Source organism: Curcuma longa, chromosome 8 (genome assembly GCF_044706935.1).
Source record: "Curcuma longa cultivar G26 ecotype Majalengka, Jawa Barat chromosome 8, ITB_CL_G26_1.1, whole genome shotgun sequence".
Classification (NCBI taxonomy): domain Eukaryota; kingdom Viridiplantae; phylum Streptophyta; class Magnoliopsida; order Zingiberales; family Zingiberaceae; genus Curcuma; species Curcuma longa.
In genome coordinates, this window is record NC_133868.1 from 1,338,751 (window position 1) to 1,366,744 (window position 27,994).

The 27,994-nt window shown below is 39.8% G+C and overlaps 1 protein-coding gene across 1 annotated transcript; it reads right to left on the reverse strand.

Annotated features, from left to right (window-relative positions):
* Positions 1–26,514, reverse strand: LOC141833154 (regulator of nonsense transcripts UPF3-like). Its single transcript, XM_074720540.1, has 8 exons — positions 26,401–26,514; positions 13,639–13,749; positions 3,603–3,753; positions 2,125–2,195; positions 1,360–2,050; positions 1,152–1,273; positions 1,028–1,081; positions 1–430 (listed from the first exon to the last, which is right to left on the reverse strand). The coding sequence occupies exons 1-7, from the start codon at positions 26,512–26,514 to the stop codon at positions 1,043–1,045; spliced, it is 1,299 nt and encodes a 432-aa protein (XP_074576641.1). The 3' UTR covers positions 1–430; positions 1,028–1,042.
* Between the last annotated feature and the right edge of the window lie 1,480 nt (positions 26,515–27,994).

A 27,994-nucleotide genomic window follows, 5' to 3' on the forward strand; every position in this document is an offset into this window, starting at 1 on the left:
ACAGTATTATTTACACCTTTCTACCAAGAGACTAGCTCCAAAAAGCCTCTTAACTCTTCTACATAAGCTACTCGAGGAGATACTGTGCTGTAATATGTCAAAAATATCTTAGCCGAGACATTGTTTGATGGTATGGGAGAATGACCTCGCCTTCCAGACCAATTACAATCACCATTCTTGACAAACTCAAGCTTCCATTCGAGTATATCATTCTTCACGGCAACTTGCAGAAAAGCAAATTTATTTCACCTGTTAACTAGTTTAGTCTGTGCTTTCTTCATTCAACTGGAGTTATAGCTGTACTTGGGAGCAATTTGGTAATAGCATAATTCAAGCAGAATTTACCCAGAGAGGCATTGCGCTATGCACTTCACGTAACCAAGAACACATAAAAGGGCTCCAACCCAAACACTTCCACAATTGGACAAATCTGCAGACCACATAGGATCATAAAGTTAGAGGTGAGATCATAAGAAAGCAAGCGTGAACTGTTGAAGAAAGCCAATGGTTGACTACATGAGATCAAAGTTGGCATTATAGGAATATGGTGGCAGGTATGAAAAAAATGATAAATCCCAGTCAGTCTCATGGACTCAATTCATGGGGGTGGCCGGTCCGGTCCCATGGAAGTTTCTCACCGACCACCCGGGTAAATCGGGAAGCGCATACGGCGACCAATCCAGATGTCCAGCATCCTTTGATTGTGTTTCCCATTTGGAAGAAAATTCTTACAAATACGCCGTAGCTGGGGATCGAACCGCGGGTCCCTGGGTCGGATGTCCTACCGTTGCACCATTACCCCGGGGACGTACTGCAGGAATGAAGGGCCTGAGAAGAGATGCTCAAATTGCAACCTTGGGACAAAGACAAACCTACACAATAAAGGCTGGCTGTATATTTCCTATTAGTGGCATGTCTCTCTGATTAGTCAAATTTCAGCTGGAGTTGAATTGCAATAATCACTTGATACTGAAACAGTACAAACACAAAAGAAAAGAAAAATTACAGACTTCTGGAGAAAGCTTACCGGCCAGTAAAAAATTCAGGAACCCAAGCCTGCCTTCTGAACCCAGACTTGTCTCTGCACGTTATTTGGGAATAAGTATAACATTGTGGACACTGGTCCATTATCACTGTTTCAGTAACCTTACCTCATGGGAACTATAGACAGTAGAACCTCTCTTGGAACTCTTTCCTTTTGAAAGATTCAAAGAGGTAATCACATCCTTTGGACCATGTTCTGATCCACGATGACCAACATGCCTATGAGAACCTGATTAAATTAACAGACAATCATCCATCAGGTGATGAAAGAAAACAGATATATACAATTGCCCTACATCTATGGCAAGGGCTCACCATTTTCCAGTGAGGAGTGGTCAACTCGTCCACCTCCATGGAGCTTCATGTCTTCACTTCTTGCAGAGGACAGATTAGTTTTTCTTTCTCCATGACATAGTGATGTTTCATAGAAAGCCAAGTTGTTGCTTTGTCCAACGCAAGCATTTTGAATGGCTATCTCCTCTTCAATTTTCCTTGATGCCCATTGAGAAAAGGAGAAGCTTTTGAAAGAATTTGCTAAACCCTGGGCATCTTCAGAAAATGAAGGAATTCCATCATTGGATTGAGATCTGCCTGAATGATGAAGAGGAGCCCAAACACCATGATCAGGTATTTCCTTATTCCTAGTTCCCCTGTCATGCTTTTTGCTAATTGATACAGAACCATGTTTATAGTTTATGACAGACACATCATCTATATATTTATTATCATCACCATCAGAAAAAGATGCAAATGAAGAACTATTCTGTGTGTGATCTTTTGAGTTCAAGTCTGCACTAGGAGATCGTGGTGGATGCTTGTCCACATTTGCCATATCCATTCGCTGCTCAGTGTGGGTTGTACTTATATATGACTGATCCATGCGACCTCCGTTTCTGAGTATGTTTCTTATGATCTTTCCACTCGCTTGGTTCTTCCTAGATTTTGAAATTGGTGAACCTCTTGCTGAAGATGTCACAATCTGGTGTGATGACAAAACTCCAGAAGCCTGACCAATGTACAAATCAACTGTTGTAAAAAATAAAGATTAAAATTACAAATATTCTTCATCATCAGGCATACATCAGATGATTCCTTCTCCTTCACTTTCAGAAGCACAAATCTGTCATTTTCAGATCCAACAACTCCTGGATCTACAGAAAATCAAACAATTTAATTGCTGAGCAACAAAACAAAGCCAACTCATACTATGTTGACGCACACGCACATATATAGAGAGTAATATAAGTCACAAATTTGATGGGTTGGTCTAGTAGATCAACTGAAAGATGTTCATGAATTCTCCCCCATGCTTAATAGTACTGTGATAGCTGATGAGCATGCAATCCGTCGTTTATAAAAATAATATCTACATTATAGTGCTTAGTAATTCATGACAATTAAAAAAAAAGTCCAAAACATCAAAAAAAAGAGGGAATAATTCACTCGTCTTCATAATCCATAATTGCCAATTCAACACAAGGCTACATCGCTAGTAATATTAGGCGCTGACAAGATATTTAGCAAGGAAAATTTCATTTTAACCACAAAGTTTACTATTTTCTTCATGACCTAAAATTTCAGTATTACAAAATGTACCTAATAATTTACCATTTCTACACAGAATATACCAATTCCATTATTGTCAAAAGTGTTTCAAGTAAAATACCATTTAATCATTATCATCATACAAGGATTAGAATTATTCTCATGGTAAAGCTATTTCCTACATAGATTTCCATCAATTTTAAACCAAACATGAAATATGTCATTCCTAAACTAATCTTGAAATCCTATAATATTTCACAAAACTGGAAGCAAACACACTGTAATGGACATGAACTTAACCATAAAAAATGTGTGTGGCAACAACGTTAGGAGTCCATCAAGCATCCATTACAAGAGATCTACCACATAGAAGTTCTAAAAGTACAAGCAATACTACAAGAAGCCAAATATTTACTAACAATAAAACATACATTTCAAATTTCAACAGAACATCAGTTAAAGCTAGAGCTAGAAATAATCAATCAACTAAATCCTATTTTTTTGATGAGGAACTGAGACCAAGAACTAAAAAAAGGGGGAAAAGGATTAGGTATGGAACTCCTATAACCAAGTAACATACATACGTGTGTCAATGAATGCATGTCCGTGTGCATGTGTGCACATGTGAATGTGTGTATTCGCGCATGCATGTGTATACACACGTGGCCATGTGTATGTGCATGAGAACATGCATGTAAGCGTGTGCGCATGTGGGGTGTTTGTGTTTGTGTGCATGGACGTGTGCACACAGTGAATGTGTGCATGGGCATGGAAACATGCATCTGCGTTTGTGCATGTCAGCATGTGTGCATGGCATGTGCAGGTGCATGTGTGGGTGTCTAGTGTAATGAAAAGAGATCAGTCACAACAAGCTCTGATGTACTGACTATTTAGGGGCAACTAGTAGAGCTAATAACTGGATAATAGAATGAGGGATATGTCTGAACCAATTAATCGCAGATCCGTAGCTAGCAACCAAAACCTCATAAAACATGATGTTCAAGGAATCATACCAAATTCAATTTCTTGTGTTTCCTTTTCCATTGTAGAAAGCACAGAAATAGATTTACCCACAGCAGACTGATGGCCTTCCTTCCTCGACGTTAATATATACGTTGCTTTGTCTTTAGAAGCCCTCTGTTTCATGCCATCCCTAAGCACAACCTAAATGGAAGTATGAAAAAATTCATAACGAGGAATGGAACAAGTTGGATGATTCAGGATACTGATGGATATCCAGAAAATCCTTTTGAGTAAAAAATAAAGGTAATACTCAAACAAAATACATGCAATAAGAGAAAAGAAGGCAACCCATCAAGCAGAACGCATACTTATGTTACAGGTGGTAGCATCAAGGAGAGAACATACTGGTACGAAGCATGCACCTATCGAGTGCAATACCTATAACTGAAGGAGTAAATTTTTGGCCATTATGACAGCACAGTATGACAGCATTATTGTCCATGAAATTAAGAAGTAACATGGTTCCTTATGGATCAAGTACAAATATGTTTAAAAGACCATCTATGATATTTGTCTTGTCATCTAACACTATCTTTCAACAGAGTTCATTTTCCATTTCAGGACTTTTTCTCAAAAAGGACAACCTAGCTTATATTGAAAAAATAAAAATGTCTTGTTGTCTATACTATCTTTCAACATATCACAGTTTTCATTTATGGCATGTTTACTTCCACAGAAAGATACAAGAACCAATGCAAATTTTATTACTTTTCCTTTGCTTGCAAGAAATTGGGGAGGAAAGGAATCAAAACAATTTATGTGAATGGAGTTTTGGCCAAAAAACCTTCTGCCTAAAACTGGGTAGAAGCTGAGCGTTCCCAAATAAAGGATGTAAAATCTCCTTATTGGTTATTGCACTTATCATCCTCTTTTGACAGTGCCAAAGCTCAAACATCAATGAAGGCATCTCCAGGCTGCCTGTCAATCAAGCAGATTGAGCACCTTTGTCCTTCTGTTCTTAATAGTCGAGTGCCTTCATATTCCTCTCTTGAAAGCAGAGAGCAATCAACCAAATTGGGTGGGTCAGCCCTTGTCTCCCTCTGTCAATTGATGACATAAAAGGTTGATCAAGTGCCTTCGTCTTCCACTCTTATTGGCAGATAACAATCAAATACCATGGGGAGCATCGATCAAGCAGAGGTGAGAAAGATTGACTTCACTGCTACTATTTTTGCAGTCATCAACATCGTTTTCATGTCCAGAACATCATTTTCTCCTCAGAGACATGCTTCAGAACCCACCACGGTTAAATTTATCATTGTCGGAGAACTCTGTTCTGGTTCAGTTTGGGAGAGGATGGAAAAGGCTTCGCTGTAGAATGTAACTGTATTTTTGATGACCATCTGCAGAGGTCTTTGGTGGAACAAGTTAGGAAGAAGAGGATAGTTTTATCATTTTTAATTCTTTCCATTCTTTCTCTTCTCTTTCTTTTATCCAAGTAATCATTTTCTTCTCTTCCCCTTTCACTTCCTCTTCCTTCCCTTTTCCTTCTTTCCTTTCTTTCTCTCTCCTTTCTGGTTGAGAACCCAAAACCTCAGGGAGTTTCACTCAAAATGGGCATCCTAGTTTATAGTGGCAAAAAAAAAACATTGTATACTTCATTAAATTCCCTCTTTAGAAATATCATACAAATAAAAAATCACTTCCTTTCCCCTCCTTTTAATAAAGTAAGTCGACGGAAGAAAGAATTCATCCACCTACCCTTTCCTGGCTCCCTCTCATCTCCATCTCCCTACTAATTCACGCAACAAGCAGTTATGTCCAACCTTACTCATCATGGCATATGAATTAAATGCAAGATTGTGAATTGAAATCCACCAAGGAACAGCGAGAACTACTTAGGATCACATTCTAGTACCAGAACATTAAATTAGTAAGGTACTATATTTAACCCAAAAAAAATGAAAATTATAGCAGTAACTTTCACTATCTAATATTTATTTGCATATTTGACAACTTTGCATCAATCTAAAAACATGAAGAATAATTAAAAATTTTAATTTAGTAAATAAAAGAACACCAAAATATAATTGTTAAGGTGTAGAATTTTCATATTGCAAGTATTAACTTTTATAAGATTAAAATGGATGATACTAATAAAATTAAAAAGAATTTTACTTATTAGAACTCAAAGAGGATCCTAATGTAATGGTAAATCTTCTAAGATATGGTGTGAATACAATAATATGCTTACAGGGAACACAATCCTCGAAATTTTCTATGCTAACAAATATTTTCTGAGATTGGCATTCTATATAGGAACAACAAGGGGTAAAAATCACAAAGCAGGTTCGAAAGATCCCAGCCTAATTCCAATCCTAACTGGGATTTGGATCCTCTAAGTCAATTTAAGCTACACGATCGTAAGTCCTAAGGGTTTGACCATAATGTTGACAACCAATAATTATATAGAATCAAGAATTTGAAAAGCATACACAGATGATATGCAGCCAATCCAATAAGGAATATGTGGTATGCGAAGGTCTTTACAGTCTCTCAAGTGTATCTCTTGCAAGATAATTGAAGGTGTTTAAATTGATACTTACAATTACAAACTACCAAATTAATTATCTTAGTATTTCAATTCGGATTCAGCCTAAAGTAGTTGCTCTGGATGAAACAAATAAGATTTCTTAAACTGCACATATCTGCCCCGTATGCCATTAATATAATTTACATAACCCTAACTTATGGTATAAGATATGTTATGCTAGGCATTCACCCTAAATTATATAACTTATACAACCTACGGTACAAATTATAGTATAAGTCACATTATAACTATATTAACTATCATACTATTATGACTCTAATTCACCATCTGACCACCGGCTTCACCCCAACACAAGTCGCCTCCTCACTTTCCCCTTCCAAGATGTGGTCATCTTCCACTCCTTTCACAGCAATGCAAGCAAGTCATTCAACCTCCCTGCATGACACTGCCTTACTCCAAACACCCCTCCTTTCCCGCATGCGATGCCATCGCAATTCCCTCCTTCCTTGATGCAAGCCGCCCACAACCTCAGTGTGAGGTAGGCAGCCTCCTCTTCTTCCTCTTGCTCTTGCAAACAAGCCAGACTAGCCAAACTCGCATATGCAGTTAAAAAAACAAAATGCGTCTTATCGAACCAATTAAAACCAAATTGACTCAAAACTTTTCACACTGTTTGGTTCTAATTTGTAGGTGCTACCTTAATCATTTATCTTGCAAGTTGGCGCCTGAAATTCTTGTACCAGACAAAAATTTTCTGGAGACGGAATCTTTTCAAACAACCCTCATATTCGATCAACCATGTGTTTGATCGATGCATAAGATCATTGGGCTCTTGTGTTGGTATTCAGGATCCATATATATAAAGGAAACAATTTATGCAGCGGAATAAATAAATTGTACCTTTCTTCTTGAGATTGTGTAGATGATTGTCTTTACCCGAAGACCTCTTGATCTTCTGTTGTATTCCTCTCCTCTTCTTGGACGTTGTGTGGGCAACGATCTTCCAAGATGAAACTCCACCTAATCTTTCTTTTCCTCTTTTCTATCCGATGGCAAGCAAGGAAGAAGCTATCTCCTTCTTCCTCTTCCTCTTCCTCTTCTTCTTTCTCTTCTTTCTTCTTCCTCTCCTTTCTTCTTAGGCCCGGCCCTAGCAAAGGATAGAACCCTTGTGCGCCGGCCCTAGCTAGGAGAAGGAAGAGATTTAAAAGGCCAAAGAGGGAAAAAGTCTTTTCTTCTTCTTCTTCCTCTCCTTTCTTTTCCCTTAGCCAAAGCAAGGATGAAGTCCTCTGTGTGCCGGCCCTAGCAAGGGATAAGGGGAGTCAAGCAATCAAAGGAGGGGAGGATTCCTAATAGGGGCGCCGGCCCTAGCAAAAAAAAGAGGGGGAGAAGTCTGTGTTGCCGCCAGCCCTAGAAGGTGTAGAGGCAGAGAATTAGAATTGTGTTGTTTCCCTCTCCCAATCCTTCCCTTTTATAGCTTTGCCATCCAAGAAAATTTAGAAAGAATCTAACAAACTTTTCTTAATCAGATTTTGTTAGAAAAAATCTAATAAAATCTCTTGATAAGATTTTGTTAGTTTCTTAATAAATTTCCTTAACTAAATTTTGTTATTATCTTAACAAAATCTCTTAATTAAATTTTGTTAATTTCTTAACAAAATCTCTTAATTAAATTTCATTATTTTCTTAACAAAATTTCTATGAAAAAATCATAACAAAATTTTGTTTAGGATTCAGAAGAAATAGAATTCTTAACAGAATTTCATAACGGAAATTCTTAACAGAATTTCTTAACAGAAATCCTAACAGAATTTTTCACAGAAAAATTTTAACAGAATTTCAGAAAAAATTCTTAACAGAATTTCCTAACCGAAATTCTTACAGAATTCTCTCAGGTGGATACGAGGCTTTATCCAGAGGCTACAACAGGGACCTAGAGGAGGAATTGGTTTTGGCCTCCTGATGGGCTTGGGCTTCCTGTGTTCTCCCTGAACACCCAACTCAAGTCCATCAATAATAACTCATACCACTAAAGGGTTATTATTGAACTACCGCACCAATCCCATATTATAATATGAGCTCCTTCTTATCATGAGTGCATTAATCTCCCTGTGTTTAAGATATCGTATGTCCGTCAATTAATTGAATTACTGACAACTCAATTAATTAACTTCTGAATCCAAGAGTAGTACCACTCAACCTTATTATCATGCGGAACTAAGTCCACCTGCAGGGTTTACATGATAATCCTTATGAGCTCCTCAAGGGGACATCATCAGCCTAAATATTAGGACACAGTTTCCTTCTATAATCAACAACACACCATATACATAGCATTATCTCCCAACTCATCGGGCCTTTTGATTTAACGAATAAATCTCACCCTTTGATGAATTAAAGAAATACATACTAAGTATATGTGCTTGTTATTATATTGGGATTAAGAGCATGCACATCCATAATAACTGAGGTCTAGTTCGATTATATAGTCAGTATAAATCGAACGACCTCAAACGGTCCTGCTCAATACACACAAAGTGTACTAGTGTAATTTAATAGTCAAGATAAACTAATACTAATTACACTACAACCATTCCAATGGTTTGTTCCAGTCCATCTTGGTTGTGAGCTACTATTTATAATTTATAAGGAACTGATAACATGATCTTCTGTGTGACACCACACACCATGTTATCTACAATATAAATTAAGTGAACAACTGCATTAACATAAAATACAAACATTTGACCAAGGTGATTCTCATTTCAATATTATTGCAAAATAGATGTTTATACAAAAAGCAAGGCTTATAGTATACATCCCAACAATCTCCCACTTATACTAAAAGACTATGCTGCCATAAATGTTGTCATACATCTGATTCTCATCTCCTCCACATGCCTATCAAACGCTTTCGCTGGAAGGGCCTTCGTGAAAGGATCTGCTAGGTTATCTGCTGATGCAATCTTGGCGACGACAACTTCTCCTCGCTTTACGATGTCTCGTATCAGGTGGTACTTGCGCTTGATGTGTTTACTTGCCTTATGGGCTCGTGGTTCCTTCGAGTTTGCTACTGCACCACTGTTATCACAATAAATTATGATAACTTTGGGCAAACCAGGAATCACATCTAAGTCCATTAAGAAGTTCCTGAGCCATACAGCTTCTTTAGCTGCCTCAGAGGCTGCTACATACTCAGCTTCCATGGTAGAGTCCGAAACGCATTTCTGCTTAACACTCCTCCATGTTATGGCTCCACCTCCTAAAGTAAACACATACCCCGAGGTAGATTTACTGCTATCCTTATCTGATTGAAAGTCAGAATCCGTGTAACCCACAGGGAGTAATTGATCTGCTTGGTAAACCAACATATAATCTCGAGTCCTTCTCAGGTACTTCAATATATGCTTTACCGCAGTCCAATATCCCTGTCCTGGGGTTACTTTGATATCTGCTAACCATGCCAACGGCAAAACAGATATCCGGTCTTGTACATAGCATTGCATACATTAGGCTTCCTACAGCCGAAGCATAAGGAACTGCCTTCATTTCTTCTATCTCCTTTAGTGTCTTAGGACACATCTCTTTAGATAGAGGTACTCCATGTCTAAAAGGTAGAAAACCTTTCTTAGTGTTCTGCATGCTAAAACGAGCTAGGATAGTATTGATATACGAAGCTTGGGATAAGCATATCCTTTTCTTGCGATCCCTTATAACTTTGATCCAAAGAATATGTGCACATTCTCCCAAGTCCTTTATATCGAACTGCTTGGACAACGATACCCTTAACGTCTGACAACACTTTGACACTATTGCCAATGAACAAAATATCATCTACGTATAGTACAAGAAATACCACCACGTTTCCGTCACACTTCTTGTATACACAAGACTTATCCAGACATTGAATAAATCCATAAGACTAGATTACCTCATCAAACCGGATGTTCCAAGATCTTGAAGCTTGCTTCAGTCCATAAATGGACCGATTAAGCTTACATACAAGATGCTCTTTGCCCTTTACAATGAATCCCTCTGGTTGCTGCATATAGATGTTTTCTTCAAAACTTCCGTTAAAGAAAGCTGTCTTGACATCTATTTGCTAAACCTCATAGTCCATATGAGCTGCTATAGATAAAAGAATTCGAATAGACTTAAACATGACTACCGGCGAAAAAGTCTCCTCATAATCGATTCTCTCTTTCTGAGTATACCCTTTCGCAACAAGTCTTGCTTTAAAGTTTCCACCTTTCCGTCTATTCCTCTTTTTCTTTTGTAGACCCATTTACATCCAATGACTTAAATTACACCACTTGGTAGTTCTACAAGCTCCCAGACTTGATTAGAATCCATAGATTCTATCTCAGAGTTCATTGTCCTTTGCCAAGATACTGCATCTTTATCTTGGAGTGTTTCATCATATGTCCAGGGATCAGGTTCATGTTCACAAGGGACCAAGTCCGAGGACTCTCCCAAAAATATGAATCTGTCAGGTTGTCTAACAACCCTCCCACTACGACGAGGCACTACCTGTAACTGTGTATCACTTGTAACACGCGGTGCAGTCACTTGTGGTATCTCATCTTGTACTATTGGTACTAAAGTAGAAGTGTCCCCTCTTATTTCTTCTAAAACAATCTTACTTATGGGCTTATGGTTCATTACATAGTCTTCTTCTAAAAATCGAGCGTTGGTGCTAACAATGACCTTCTGATCTTTAGGACTATAAAAAAAATCACCCTTCGTTCCTCTAGGATAGCCCACAAACAAGCGAACTTCCGTACGAGGTTTCAATTTATCAGCGTCTCCTTCAGCACATGTGCTAGACTACCCCAAATCCGAATGTGTTTCAAACTAGGCTTATGCCCAGTCCACAATTCTGTGGGCGTAGAGGGTACTGATTTAGAAGGTACCAAGTTCAGAATGTACGCTGTCGTTTCCAGAGCATATCCCAAAACGAAGTTGGTAATTCTGAATAATTCATCATCGATCTAACCATTTCCATAAAAGTCATATTCCTTCGCTCCGCCACACCGTTCTATTGGGGTGTACCAGGTGCAGACAATTGGAATTGAATCCCAGCCCCTGATAAGTAACTCCTAAACTCTCCTAAGAGGTACTCACCACCACGATTTGATCGTAGTGTCTTGATACTTTTACCAAGATATTTCTCCACATCAACCTTGTATTCTTTGAACTTATCAAAGCACTCAGACTTGCAACGCATCAAGTAAATGTATCCATATCTCGAATAGTCGTCTATAAAAGAGACGAAATATTCGAAACCACCTCTCGCCTAGATAGTCATAGGACCTCACAACTGCCGGCCCTAGCAAGGATGAAGTCCTTTGTGCGCCGGCCCTAGCAAGGGATAAGGGGAGAAAACTCAAGCAATCAAAGGAGGGGAAGATTCCTAATAGGGGCGTCGGCCCTAGCAAAACAAAGAGGGGGAGAAGGTGTGTTGCCGCCGGCCCTAGAGGTGTAGAGGGAGATTAGAATTGTGTTGTTTCCCTCTCTCAATCCTTCTCTTTTATACCTTTGCCATCCAAGAAAATTTAGAAAGAATCTAACAAACTTTTCTTAATTAAATTTTGTTAGAAAAAATCTAATAAAATCTCTTGATAAGATTTTATTAGTTTCTTAATAAATTTCCTTAACTAAATTTTGTTATTATCTTAATAAAATCTCTTAATAAAATTTTATTAATTTCTTAACAAAATCTCTTAATTAAATTTTGTTATTTTCTTAACAAAATTTCTATGAAAAAATCATAACAAAATTTTGTTTAGGATTCAGAAAAAATAGAATTCTTAACAAAATTTTATAACGGAAATTCTTAACAGAATTTCTTAATAGAAATCCTTAACAGAATTTTTCATAGGAAAAATTCTTAACAGAATTTCAAAAATTTTAATAGAATTTCCTAACCGAAATTCTTACAAAATTCTCTCAAGTAGATACGAGGCTTTTTCCAGAGGCTACAACAGGGACCTAGAGGAGGAATTGGTTTTGGCCTCCTGATGGGCTTGGGCTTCCTGTGTTCTCCCTGAACACCCAACTCAAGTCCATCTATAATAACTCATTCCACTAAAGGGTTATTATTGAACTACCGCACCAATCCCATATTACAATATGAGCTCCTTCTTATCATAAGTGCATTAATCTCCCTGTGTTTAAGATATCGTTTGTCCGTCAATTAATTGAATTACTGACAACTCAATTAATTAACTTCTGAATGCAAGAGTAGTACCACTCAACCTTATTATTATGTAGAACTAAGTCCACCTGCAGGGTATATATGATAATCCTTATGAACTCCTCAAGGGGACATCATCAGCCTAAATATTAGGACACAGTTTCCTTCTATAATCAACAACACACCATATACATAGCATCACTCCCCACTCATTGGGGCTTTTGATTTAACGAATAAATCTCACCCTTTGATGAATTAAAGAAATACATACTAAGTATATGTGTTTGTTATTATATCGGGATTAAGAGTATACACATCCATAATAACTGAGGTCTAGTTCGACTATATAGTCAGTATAAATCGAACGACCTCAAACGGTCCTGCTCAATACACACAAAGTGTACTAGTGTAATCTAATAGTCAAGATAAAGTAATACTAATTACACTACAACCATTCCAATAGTTTGTCCCAATCCATCTTGGTTGTGAGCTACTATTTATAATTTATAAGGAACCGATAACATGATCTTCTGTGTGGCACCACACACCAAGTTATCTACAATATAAATTAAGTGAACAACTGCATTAACATTAAATGTGAATATTTGACTAAGGTGATTCTCATTTCAATATTATTGCAAAATAGATGTTTATACAAAAAGCAAGACTTATAGTATACATCCCAACAGCAAGTTATGAACAGTTCAGGTATTTATTATTTACATACTACTATAATGAGCTATGTTGCTTTGCTAATTAATATTGACTATTATTTTTCAAACATTTTGAACTATATGTTTAGTATATATTTTTTCCTTCATGCAAGTATGAATTTGATGCATACTAAATATACTTTATATATGTACGCTAGTTATTTTTAATAACTTTTATATGTTTATACCCCACATAAAACATATGCACTATGTAATGAGTCGACCGCAAACCATTTACATAAGCTTTTTAAAGCCTTGCACCTTGTTTTGATCAAATCAGGTGACCATGGAAGAAAAAGTGGAGAAGCTTGAAACTTCCCAATTGTCCAACCTTTTTCTATTTCTATCCAAAAAAGAGGGACTAAATTGCTTTTCTCTTCCTCATCACTTCCTATCCTCCAAGTAAACACAACCTAAGACATTTGATAATTTCATTAACAGTGTACATCTGGAAAAAAAAGAATACATTTACTAAAACATCTAAAAATTCAACCAAAAGTTTTTCAATTAAACAAAGTGAAATAGAGAAGCATCTTGAAGAATGATATTGAAGATTCGTGTCCAAAAAATAAAGAAATTGCAAAACTATTCAAGCTGAGTATTTATAAATACGAAGGAATGCATACAGTTGAAGTCACAACTCTACACTTCTCAGAACCTCTTTTAGCTGAAGGTCTTGAAGAGCTAGAAGAAACTCCTGGAGTTCGTTTACGAACTTTACTACTGCCAGATAACCTCTGCAAAAAATATGAACCTTTAAACTTGTTATAATAATAATAAATAAAAAATTAAACATCATCAACAAAGAGTAACTGTTAGGTAATTTAAAAAATTCGAGCAAACCAGTGGAATAACATGGGCATGTCCATTATTCAATAATAATTAGAGACTGTAAGTGTGTGCGTAGACAATCTTACCCAAGTTCGTCATGAATTGGAAGGCTTCTTAGAACGAGTGGTAAACCAAGTAACAGAATAGCACAAGACAAATAAAGTTTGGTAGATGCATGTCAATGATCATTTGATGACTATATAGGAAGGGCAACTTGAAAATAACAATTCTTCCATATATGAAACAAAATGTTGTTACACTAATGTATATGTAAACCAACTAATCTTATTATGTTGTCATCGATCAAATCAATCTTCTGATCAAAAACTAAGATAAATGTCAACCGATTGTTGTTAGCAAAAGCATAGTCACGGCCTTCACATAAACTAAGTCTTTGAATCTTTAGTACAATGACAAGCATTGGGAACCAACACTGTTCAGCTAAAAAAACAATTATTGGTTGGGCGATGCTACTCTAAAAAGGAATTTTGGACAGCCATAAAGCTTGAAGAAGGTGGAGAAAGCTCCTAAGTCCAAAGTCCTACATCAAAAGCAAGAGGCAGAGACTAGTTAATTGATGTACTTATAGCAACTCTTGTTTGTGACCTTGATGAGCTTAGGCAGATGGCTATAAAAAATTTATGCATAAAAAGTGACATTAGGATACTAGTGCCTATATTGACACCTAAAATCAAGCAAAAAGATCCAAGGACCTGTATGCTGCCACGAAAAGGCACAGGTTCTAAGACTGCCCAGGTTCCTTCTCTGTTTACTGTGTAGACGACATGGGAGAAGGGGGCTCCTTAGTTATTCCAAGGAAGGAAAATTGGCCAATTTTGCGTCCACCTAATTAGGTGGGAGAAAATTGAAGAGGAAAAAAAACTACACAAAATAATCTTGCTCAAGCACACTCTCCTTGTGGTTCTCTGACAGTCAGCTCACATGCTTGCTCTCCTCGAGCTCCTCTTGCAACGCCCTCACAAACTCAGTGCCATGTTGACGCAAGATCCATATGGTGTGTGTCAGGTCAAGTGTATTGAAGGTCCAGTGGTTTATTAGGTATTAAGTGTAGTGGGTTTAGTTCCACATAATCCTTATCTGTTTACGATTTTAGCATAAGTCTATATATACCTATGTAAGTAAAGATGATTATCTTTATAATGCAATAGTTATTCTTCTTTCCCCAACTACTACAGGGTGCAAGCAACATTGACAACAAAGGTTGAGTGGATGCAGCAATGGAGGTCAACTAAGAGTTCAATGCTAGCACAAGCTCCATCCAGTGTGTAAGATACGAGAATTTTTATTATTTTAATTAATATTTTATTAAATTGGTGGAATAATTTTTAATTCAAATTTAGCCAACTTGGTTTGATTCAGGATGAATTAGGTTTTTGACAAAATAAAAGGGTGAGAAGATTCGTCTTGCGAAGACGAATCGAACAAAATTAATTTGAGTCAAATTGGAGTTAGTTTGGGTAGTGAACGAAGCGAACCAAAAATGAACCCGATTTGCTACAATAAATCCTAAGTTCGGTTTGGCTTGGATCGGTTTATGTGCGGTCCGGTTCAGCCAAATCCCAATCGCGATTTTTCCTCGCCCGTGTCTCTCGCAGCGCCGCGCCCAAATCCAGTGGAACGGAAGGACGCCGCCGCCCGCGCCCGTGTCTACCAACGAGAATCTCGGGGTAGGAAGCCTATAAGGAGGACCAATCGAAGGAGTAACCCTAGCCGCCAACCCTTCTCCTCCCCTCTCCGCCGCCGCTTCCCTTTGCTCTGTTTTGCCCTCGCCTCCCCAAACCGAGCCCTCGCCGCCACCTACCGTGGAGAAGACGCCGAACGCCGCCGAACCCACGACCACCCTCCGTCCGACGCCACCTTCCTTGTCCAGCTGACGCCCGATGCCGCCGCTGCTCTCTGCCAACCAGCGACGTCTCTTTCGTCAAATTTAAGAATCGAATCTCGATTAGGGTTCAAGTGATATCAATTCTTGTTTAGCAATTCGTGTTTCGGCTTGGGCTGTTCGATTGGAATTCTTGGTTGGAAATCTGGGAATCTTGTTTAATAATGAATCAGAGCTTAAATTAGGGGTCTGATTTGTGCCGTTTGATTGGAATAGTCTAGGGTTTGCTATATTTTCATAGTATTAGGCTGGTGGTTTTGAATTAGTGGAGATTAGGTTAATCTAATGATTAAGTTTAATGGGTTACTGTGATTACCATGGGTTAGGTTGGAACCAATGAATTAAATGGGAATTGAACTAAAAAATTTGATTTGATTAGGGTAGTTTAGATACGGTTAAAAATTAATGAAATTAACTAGTGTTAATTTGCAAGAGTTTAATTGAAGTATGAATCTAAGTGGAATTCGGGTTTCATTGGATTATGAATTGATTAGGTTATAGTTTTGGTTTAATTAATTGACATAAGATTTAATTAATTAGATTTATGCCTAATTAACGAGGAGATTAATTTAATTAATGACTAAGTTATTAATTGATTTAAATTGGATTAATTATAATTAATGTAATTAAGTAATTAGTTTATTACCGATTTAATTATTAGTTAATTTAATTAACTAATTAATAGGTGATTAAGATGTAATTAAAGAGGGATATATTTACATAGATTAATTTAATTAGTCATTGGATTAATAAATGATGAGTTGATTGGAATAGGGTTAACTTGAGATTAACGGGAATTTAATTGAGTTACATTAATCTTAGAATCGACTAGGATTTTCTTTGATGGAAAATTTATAAAATATTATATTTAGAGGATGCTTTATTTTGCAGGACCTTGACTTGTGAACCCGATTATATTTGACAATTCTTAGTACGACGGTTTGTCAATCAGGTAGGTACTCTTGTGCTTGGTCAACACAGATTCTTCTTTCGTAGTGCATGATTACCTTGTTGCTATTTCTATTATAGTCGTTGTTTGATTCATGGCTTGATACTTACCTTTGACCTTAATATGATCTTGCTACCATTAATACAGTTTCCTTAAGTGTTGTTTATCTATGTTGATTTATTATGATTGATGTTGCACATACCTTGATGATGTAGTAGTTATCTGTTGAATTATGCATTATAGCATATTGTTGTTGTTAACTCTCACTGCACAGGTTGAATGAGAGCATTATAGCACTGCACAGGTTGGGTGCTACCAGGACTAGCTAGATAGCTCTCCTAAAAATTGCCCCTCCCCACTCACGAGTAGTGATCTGTTGTTGGAGAGTGTGCAGTTGTCCTGTTTGGCGCTCCAGTTCACTGCACAGGTTGGGTGACTGTGTAAGATATGGGCCAGTCCAGCCCAGTTAACCAACCTTAAACTCTAAGCCCAATTGAAATGGGTTAATTTCGGTTCGGTTCAGTCAATTTAGCCCCAAATTCCGGTTCAGCCAGGCACCCACTCATTTTCCTCTCCTTGGTAACGCTCGCGATCCTCTCTCCGCACCGACAGTCGAACGCATCAAAGGGACAGCAGTTTCGTGCGGTTTCGGTCGGCGAAGGTTTCTACGGTTTCGGTCGGTGGAGATCACAGGAGAAGGAATAAAGAGACGGAGGGGGAGGGGGCGTTTCCGGATCGCAATCTCTCCCACTCGCGCGTCACTTCCTTCTGTTCACTGGCCCACTGTTCGCCGCTCCGCTTCTTCGTTCTAGGCAGCGCGATCTACCTCTTCCAGTGCCGACGCCTGCAGCCCCAACCGCCTGCTGTTCAACCGCCGGTTCTCCTTCGTCCTCTTTGCTCAAGATCGCGATTGGCGGTCGTTCCTCTCTCGCAAGTCCAGGAGCCGGGGCTGAGCAAGCTCTAGGCTTCAATCGGAGGTAAGGTTTTGTGTGCTAGTTGGATTCGTGAGGATTTGTTGGTTAGTGTTGAACTGATCGGACATGTTGGATGAATTTAGGTTTCGGTTGGTTGGGGATTTGGTCGAGAGGACAGCGGTGGAAGAACCAAGAGTTGGTTTTTGTGCTAGAGTTCTGAATTGAGGTAAAAATATTCTGAACATGGTTAGATTTTGTTGTTGTTGTACAGAACAGTAGATGGAGTTGTTGGGATTATGTTGTTGTTGATTTATTCGTGTTACTGTGGGGTTATTCGGAGTGTTTGAATCAGTGGAGATTTGGATTTGTTGTGGGTCTTGCTAGGGTATTTTTGTGGTAGTATTAAAGGGTTTGTTTTGCTTGGTAAACCGCCACTGTCCATTTAATATGAACAAGTAGGGGAGGAGCATCATTACTGTACGATGCCACAAGTTGTGCATGCCTTGCAATGAATCCCTTTTATAAAGGATTTGCTTAATTAAAATTCTTACGTAATGTTGTTGTTGCTCATCATTATTAATTATGTTGATTTGAGGTTGGGTAGTGTTGGAAGGGTTTGGTTAGTGTTGGATCCGATTAATTAAGTTGGTTGGATCTGTTGACGGATCCGATTCGGTTGAATTCGAGTAAAGTTAATCCTAGTTTTGATTATAGTTTAATTTGTTGTAGAATTTAAAAAAATACATCCTGGTATTTAGGAATGTTGTTTGTTGCAGGATCTTGACTGATTGTGAGGTCGACTGTATTTACGGAGGATTATATTTCTGAGGGTTCTGTTATTAACTTTCGACAGATCAGGTGGGTACCCCTGTACCTGGTCAGTACAGTCTTAGTTCTGTTGAATACTTGCTCCCTGAGATTTATCTTTGATATTTACTGTTGATACCATGATCTAGTTGTTTCTTTGATACCGTTGTATGATCTGTTGGTTATGCTTAATGATATGCTTAACTGTTGTATGAAGCATCATGACATACATGATAGAAGTAGGTTTATTGTTGCGCTAAGTTGGGTGCAACCAGGACTGGCTAGATAGCCCTCTTGATCCTGCCCGCTTCCCACTTGATTAGTAGTGGTTTAGTTGCTGGAGTGTGTGCAACTTTCCTGTCGTGCGTCCCAGTTCACTGCACTAGGTGAGTGTCTGGGGGTGGCGAGTGCAGACAGTGACCATGCCTATCATATGCACATGCATTTATTAGTAGTTTTATTTATTTCGTTGACAGTAGTACTTGCTGACTATTTAGTTGTTGCAGTTGTTATATATTTAGTTGTTGCTTTTAATTCTATTCGTTGTGCTGATATCCTATTGTTTTATCCTGTATGTTGCACACTTTTCTTTCTGTATCTATATTCATTATGTTGATATCCTGTTGTATTAACCTTTATATTATGCATTTCCATTTCTATACCCACTGAGTATTATATATACTCACTACCAAGATCCTGGGGTTTCCCTTGTTTCTCCCCAGGTAGCAGATAGGATGTTGGTTAAAGCTTGGAGATACGCCAGACTGCTCCATCATCTCACAGCAGGGTTTAGTAGTTCTTTCTTTGCATGGTTTATAGACTGTCTAGTTGTTGTTCTTTTGTGTTGTCGGTTTTTGGAGTTACGTGCTTATCTATGTTCGATGTTGTCTTTGTTGTCTTTATCTAATGTGGACTAGTTATTATATGTGGTGGTCAAGAGTTGTAGTAAACAACTGTCGTGTAGTTTTCTGTTGTTATGAAATTGGTGGAGTTGGTTTTTATCGTAGTTTGTTGCTTCGTTGTGGTATCTCATGTTTTTGTATATGTGTGGTGGTCGTGTGGGCCTAGTGAGTTGAATTGTATTTGTATTGGCCGTGTGGGCCTATTATAGCATTATGTATCAGGAAGAGATGACTTGTTACAGGGGAGATGCTGCCGAAATTTTTCGGACAGCCATCTCCCGGGACGTAACAGACTGGGGGTGGTGAGTGCAGACAGTGACTATGCATGCATTTGTTATTGTTTACTGCATTTATAGCTGATGTACTTGTTGTTATATGATTGTTGCATTTGTATGGCATGGCATACAGGATTCTCATATTATATGTTGACCTTGCACCTGTAGTATCATGTTGAAATTGTATACCGTTTGATATCCATGCTTATATTCTTTGATACCATGTTATATTATGCACTGTCATTCTAGTACCTGAGTATTTTTATACTCACCACTCAGACCCTGGTTTTCTGTCTCCTCAGGTAGTAGATAAGGATGTTGATTGAAGTTTGGAGGTCTGCCGGACTGCCCCCATCTCACAGCAAGGCGAAGTTGGTCTTCCTTTGTATGGTTTTTTTTTGTTCGGATTTTAGTTCATTGTGTGGTTTGTATTTGTTCCGGTTGAGAACTGCTTCTGGACACGTCACCGAGCCTCCTCGCTGCAAGCGTTGAACAGTGGGCGGAGCTACAGGGGATGGTGGCCTCAGGGTCGCTGGTGACTTCGCCGGAGACGATGAAGACCAACAACAACTCCAAGAACAGCCTGCGGACATAAGGATCGTCAGTAGGAAGGCCAGGGGGGTGCCCTGGCGCGACCACTCCGACGCTCAAGTCAGGGACAGCGGAGGAAGAATATGAACAGTAGAGCTTGAGCGTAAAGAAGTTGAGGGAGTGAGAGTTCGAGCCCCCCATACCTGTGGAGCGTAGTGGTCTTTGTAAAGGGAGATGAGCGTGCATACCTGTCACGTCATCATTTAAGGAATGTCCCTTCATGAGTAATGAAGTGGCAGGAATAATCGAGTCCGTTGTCCCATCGCCGATAAAGTATTATGTTGTCACCATCTGAAAATGCAGCGGTGCATGCCGCAGAGATATAGCATTAAATATGGGAGCGTGGGCTTGTCAGAAGTCATGATGCCCATTAATGAATCAAAGAAGTATATACTAGGTACATGTGTTTGTTATTATATTGGGATTGAGAGCATGTACATCAATAGTAACAGAGGTTAGTTCGATTATATCCTCAGTATAAATCGAACAATCCTCAGGTGGTCCTGCTCAATACACACTAAGTGTACTAGTGTAATTCTATAGTCAAGACAGACTAAGACCAAATTACACTACAACCATATCCAATGGTTTGTCCAATCCATCTTGGTTGTGAACACTGTTTATAATCTATAAGGAACTGATAACATGGTCTTCTGTGTGTGACTCCGCACACCAGGTTTATCTACAATATAGATTAAGTGGACACTTGCATAAAAACTAAATGCAAACATTGACCCAAAGTAATTCTCATTTTCAGAATATTTATTTACATTGATAGCTAGGATTCTAGTATACATCCCAACAGCCCTATCATGGTGTATTATGATTATGGGTATGTATGGATGTGTGGTTGGATATGTATTGTATTTGTTGGGTTGCAAGGGTGCAAACATAGTCCCACATCTAAAACACATGGAAAAGATCATGGGTTTAAAAAGATGAAAGATATCTCCATTGGTATGAGGCATTTTGGGGAGAGCCAAAGAACAAAGCCATGAGAGTTTAGGCCCAAAGTGGACAATATCATACCATTGTGGAGATGCGGACATCCTTGGGGACCCAACAAGTGGTATCAGAGCGAGACCGCTCTTCACCGGACTAACCATCGGAAGAGCCATGATCCAGATCTAACCATGTGGGTTGAACCTTAAACAAAGGAAGTGGGTGATCCCGTGTCTGAATCAAGAGGACCAGACACCAGGCAGGAAGTCCTGGTTGCGACTGGGCAGGAAGTCCTAGTAGGTCAGATGGACCGAGGGGCAGGAAGTTCTGGTTGCGGCTGGGCAAGAAGTCCTAGTAGATCGGGTGGACCGAGGGGCAGGAAGTCCTGGTTGCGACTGGGCAGTAAGTCCTAGTAGGTCAGGGTGGACCGAGGGGCAGGAAGTCCTGGTGGGTCGAGGATTCGGACATCAAACGGAGGCTTTCCGTTTGAGGGGGACCTGTAGTCCTTTGTTTGAGGGGGGGATTGTTGGGTTGCAAGGGTGCAAACATAGTCCCACATCTAAAACACATGGAAAAGATCATGGGTTTAAAAGGATGAAAGATATCTCCATTGGTATGAGGCCTTTTGGGGAGAGCCCAAGAACAAAGCCATGAGGGTTTAGGCCCAAAGTGGACAATATCATACCATTGTGGAGATGCGGACATCCTTGGGGACCCAACAGGATCATGCGCATTCTAGGTCTTTAAGGCCATCAACCGGTTTTGTCCAAAATCGGCTGATGGCTTATTTGATAATAAAAAAATAAAAATCTTATATCTACATGAGTAAGAGAGTCCAAGGAACTCATTGGTGTCTGTGGAGACGGGTTAGCATCTGTGTAGATTTGAAAATAAAAATCCCACGCCACTTCACAAGCCGGACACGAGTCAAAAAATTCAGTGCATCCAACACGATACATCCAAATGCATTCTGAGATGATGTACACATTATAAAGTGCAAGAGGAGCAAAAAAGGTGTTTGGATGATCTGCATTAGAGGTCAATAAGTCCATCAGCCAGTTTTAACCAAAATCGGTTGATAGCTTATTTAATAAAATAAAATAAAATTTTATATCTACATGAGTGAGGAAGTCCAAGGAACTCATTGGTGGCTTTGGTCACGGATTATCATGTATGTATAATTGAAAATAAAAATTCCATCCCCACTTTACATATCGGTCACGAACGAAAAAAATCGGTGCTTCCAACACGATGTATCGTAATACATTCTGAGTTTATGTACACACTATAAAGTACAAGAGAAGCAAAAAAGGTGTTTGGATGATGTGCAATAGAGGTCAATAAGTCCATCAGCCGGTTTTGATCAAAACCGACTGATGACTTATTTAATAACAAAAATAAATAAATTTTTTTTTATACATGAGTGCCGGAGTCCAAGAAACTCATTAGTGCTTTTGGTCACGGGTTATCATGTATGTATAATTGAAAATAAAATTCCCACCCCACTTCACATATCGATCACGAACGAAAAAATTCGGTGCTTCGAACACGATGTCTTGTAATACATTATGAGTTGATGTACACACTATAAAGTGCAAGAGGAGCAAAAAATGTGTTTGAATTATGTGCATTAGAGGTCAATCAGTCTATTAGCCGATTTTGACAAAAACCGGCTGATGGCTTATTTGATAATAAAAAAATTAAAACTTTATATCTACATGAGTGAGGGAGTTCAAGGAACTCATTTGTGTCGTTGGTCACGGGTTATCATGTATATATAATTGAAAATAAAATTCCCACACCACTTCACATGTCGATGACGAACCAAAAAATTCGGTGCTTCCAACACGATGTATCATAATACATTCTGAGTTTATGTACACACTATAAAGTGTAAGAGGAGCAAAAAAGATATTTGGATGATCTGCAATAGAGGTCAATAAGTCCATCAGTCGGTTTTGACCAAAACCAGCTGATGGCTTATTTGATAACAAAAAAATTTAAACTTTATATCTACATGAGTGAGGGAATCCACGGAACTCATTAGTGTCGTTGGTCACGGGTTATAATGTATGTATAATTGAAAATAAAATTTTCACCCCACTTCACATGTCGGTCACGAACGAAAATATTCGGTGCTTCTAACACGATGTATCGTAATACATTCTAAGGTTACGTACATATTAAAGAGGCCAATAGGAGCAAAAATAGTGTTTGAATGATGTGGATTAGAGGTAAATAAGTCCATCAGTCGGTTTTGACCAAAAATGGCTGATGGCTTATTTGATAAAAAATAATTTATATCTACATGAGTGAGGGAGTCCAAGGAACTTATTGGTGCCTTTGGTCACGGGTTATCATGTATGTATAATTGAAAATAAAATTCCCACCCCACTTCACATGTCGGTCACGAATGGAAAAAATCGTTGCTTCTAACACGATGTATCGTAATACATTCTGAGTTGATGTACACATTATAGAGTGCAGGAGGAGAAAAAAAATGATGTTTTGATCATGTTCATTAGAGGTCAATAAGTCCATCAGCCGGTTTAGATCAAAACCGGCTGATGGCTAATTTGATAACAAACAAAATAAAATTTAATATATCAATGACTGAGGGAGTCCAAACAACTCATTGGTGTCTTTGTACAATGGTTATCATGTATGTATAATTGAAAATAAAATTCCTAACCCACTTCACATGTCGGTCACGAACGGAAAAAATCGTTGCTTCCAACACGATGTATCGTAATACATTCTGAGTTGATGTACACATTATAGAGTGCAAGAGGAGAAAAAATAATATTTTGATCATGTTCATTAGAGGTCAATAAGTCCATCAGCCGATTTTGGCCAAAATTGGCTGATGACTAATTTGATAACAAATAAAATAAAATTTAATATATCCATAACTGAGGGAGTCCAAACCACTCATTTGTGTCTTTGGACAATGGTTATCATGTATGTATAATTAAAAATAAAATTTCCACCCCACTTTACATGTCGGTCACGAACGAAAAAAATCGTTGCTTCCAATACGATGTATCGTAATACATTGAGGTTACGTACACATTAAAGAGGCCAATAGGAGCAAAAATGATGTTTGGATGAGGTGCATTAGAGGTCTTTAAGTCCATCAGCCGGTTTTGACAAAACCGGCTGATGGATTATTTTAATATAAAAAATTTAAAATTTTATATCTACAGCGTTGGATTTTTAAAATTTTAATACGCTCGTGCTAAAATCCTACCAAAACCCCGCTCGAGCTAAAATCCTACTAAAACCCTACGCTAACCCCGCTCGAGCTAAAACCCTCTCAGTCGTCGTCTCCTCTGGCCAGACTCCGGTAGTTTTGTTCCGGCAAGCATTCTCCAACAAGTTCCCTTCTTTTCCGCCAAGTCGTTTGTCTTAACATTCCGGTATTGCTCCGGCGACTCAAACGACATCTTCTCCGTGCACACTGCAGGCGGCTAGAAAAAATGTCGCAGCGTGAAGATTCAAGTTCTCCATCATCAGCAGCTTCTCCAAAGGTGATATTTGTAGCTGTATCTTTAGATTTAATAATGTCATTGCCGTATGGCTCGGACATAGCCAAGGTCGAGCTCAATTCTGGTGGTCTCGGACCACTAGCTCCATCGGCAAATGTCCTTTTCAGGGCTCAACCTCCCTTCGGCTCAGACATAGCTAAGGTCGAGCTCAATTCTGGTGGTCTAGGACCACTAGCTCCATCAGCAAATGTCCTTTTCAGGGCTCAACCTCCCTTCGGCTCGGACATAGCCAAGGTCGAGCTCAATTCTGGTGGTCTCGGACCACTAGCTCCATCGGCAAATGTCCTTTTCAGGGCTCAACCTCCCTTCGGCTCGGACATAGCCAAGGTCGAGCTCAATTCTGGTGGTCTCGGACCACTAGCTCCATCAGCAAATGTCCTTTTCAGGGCTCAACCTCCCTTCGGCTCGGACATAGCCAAGGTCGAGCTCAATTCTGGTGGTCTCGGACCACTAGCTCCATCGGTAAATGTCCTTTTCAGGGGTCAACTTCCCTTCGGCTCAGACATAGCCAAGGTCGAGCTCAATTCTGGTGGTCTCGGACCACTAGCTCTATCAGCAAATGTCCTTTTCAGGGCTCAACCTCCCTTCGGCTGGGACATAGCCAAGGTCGAGCTCAATTCTGATGGTCTTGGACCACTAGCTCCATCGGTAAATGTCCTTTTCAGGGCTCAACCTCCCTTCGGCTCGGACATAGCCAAAGTCCCTTCTAGTGGCTCGGACCACTAGGACATAACCAAAGTCGAGCTCAATTCTGGTGGTCTCGGACCACTAGCTCCATCGGCAAATGTCCTTTTCAGGGCTCAACCTCCCTTCGGCTCGGACATAGCCAAGGTCGAGCTCAATTCTGGTGGTCTCGGACCACTAGCTTCATCGGTAAATGTCCTTTTCAGGGCTCAACCTCCCTTCGGCTCGGACATAACCAAGGTCGAGCTCAATTCTGGTGGTCTCGGACCACTAGCTCTATCGACAAATGTCCTTTTCAGGGCTCAACCTCCCTTCGGCTCGAATATAGCCAAGGTCGAGCTCAATTCTGGTGGTCTCAGACCACTAGCTCCATCAGCAAACGCCCTCTTAAGGACCCCATAATCTCCCAGCTCAAACATAGCCGTGGATTGAGTCTCTGAAGCCTTAAGTCTGCACCGTCAGCCACTAAGTTCCCTCAACGTAAAGATTGAAAAAGCTTCTAAGCCTAAAAGCCATGCGCAGGCTCAGGTGGGCATCCCCGCCATGTGTTCGCATCTTGGTGCAGCAAGATGACGGCTCGGTTGTGCTCCAATTTGACAAGAAGACACACCATCCTTAGCCTCCCGGCCCACCTAGCGCTGCATCGCACGCCTAAAATCGCCAAGTAAACAGGTCGGCACGGGATCTGCGTATCGTGCAGTCTAACCATTTAACACTCACCCACCTATCCTACTCAACTATGCACAATCAAAATCCGAATACGCGAGCGACGCGGCCCTGGGCCAAACACATGCTATATTCGCATGAAAAAAGAATAACGGAAAAGAAGCAAGAAGTAAAGAAGTAAAGAAGAAATCCACGCAGAAGAGCTTCACCACAAAAATCAAAACATTGCAAGCAAAAGGAGAAATCCACGCTAGAGAGTTTCATTACAAGCCACCACAAGAGTCGGAATTGGTTATCTGCCTCTCCCCCTCCCCTTTCCTTTACTAGATGAAGGCTCCTTCGGCCTAGGCGCAGTTCTATCCGGCTTAGGTATTGCCTTCCACACCTCTTGAGGGTCCAGCTTGTCCAAAGCTTCAGCAGAGAAGACCACACCGGCCTTCTGGAGTTGTCTTAGTGCGCCCTCAAAACCGTACTGGAGCATCTTGGCCATTTTCTCCAAAAATTAATTGTTAAATTCGTCGGACGCCAGCAAGGCTTCTTTGGCCTCCTCAAGGTGATCTTCCTCGCCCATCTTATAAGCAGCGAGTTCGTTACACGCCTCCGTCGAGACGCCTTCAACTACCTTGGCCGCCTCCGTCAGATCGGCCACTTGCTTCTTCAGCCGAGCCGACTCTTCAGTCTGTTGGTGCAATCTTTGCCCCAAGTGCATTGAGTTTCAATGTTTGGCTAAACTATGTTTGAAGTTAGGCAATACTTGTTGATCTAACATGTGTGATGCAAGTTTGCAGGAAAGTCCAAGCGTAGTCTTGGCAAAGGAAAGTCCAAGCGTAGTCTTGGCAAAGGAAAAGTCCAAGGGTGGTCTTGGCAAAGGAAAAGTCCAAGGGTGGTCTTGGCAAAGGAAAAGTCCAAGGGTGGTCTTGGCAAAGGAAAAGTCCAAAAGGAAAAGTCCAAGGGGGTCTTGGCAAAGGAAAAGTCCAAGGGTGGTCTTGGCAAGGAAAAGTCCAAGGGTGGTCTTGGCAAGGAAAAGTCCAAGGGTGGTCTTGGCAAGGAAAAGTCCAAGGGTGGTCTTGGCAAAGACTTGACATGACAAAGCTGATGGAAGCATCTCAGGCTAGTGCAGGGAGGCATGAGGCTGTGGGAGGTGTTTGAAGGCCGAGGTCTAGGTCAAGAGAAGCTGAAATGGATTTTTCAGCTTCACCAGTCGACTGGCCCTGCCAGCAGTCGACTGCTCATAAATCAGACGCACACAGAAAGATCAGTCGAGCCAGAGGAAGACAGGAGTCGACTGGTCAGTCGACTGGTGTTATGGTGAGTCGACTGTTGCCAGTCGACTGGTCTTGGACAGTCGACTGCTATTTGAACGTTGCAGAAAATTGGCAAGCATTTAATGCGCTTTAATGCGAGATTTTGTTGCCGATTGAAGGCATCAGTCGACTGGCCCTGCCAGCAGTCGACTGATGTTGCAGAGATTATAAAAGAAGCCTGCACGAGAACAACTCAATCTTTTTCGCCATTCTTTCATTCTTTTGTGCTTCTTCTGAGAACTTGTTTGTTCTCCATTCTCTGCTTTCTTTCTCTCCTCCTAAACAATATTTCATATCATTCTTGAGGAGATCTAAAGAGTTGTAAAGGTTTCTCCGCCTTCGAGGTTTTCGAGAAGGAGAAGATTCATAGTGCATCGGGTGTGTGCGTGCGTGTGGATCCTTGGATTAGTCACCTCTGCGGAGGTGGAGACCAAGTAAACAAACCGGGTTAGCGTTGATCTCTTTCTTTCTCTTTTATATTTTTGCTTCCGCTAATCTCTGTGCAGAGAAAGAACAAGAAAAATCGAGAAACGCTATTCACCCCCCCTCTAGCTAACCAACCGATCCTAACAAGTGGTATCAGAGCCGGTTCCGTTTCGGAGGATCTAACCATCAACCGGAGCAACTAATGGCATTTCAAGAGGGTTACAGCACCGCACGACCACC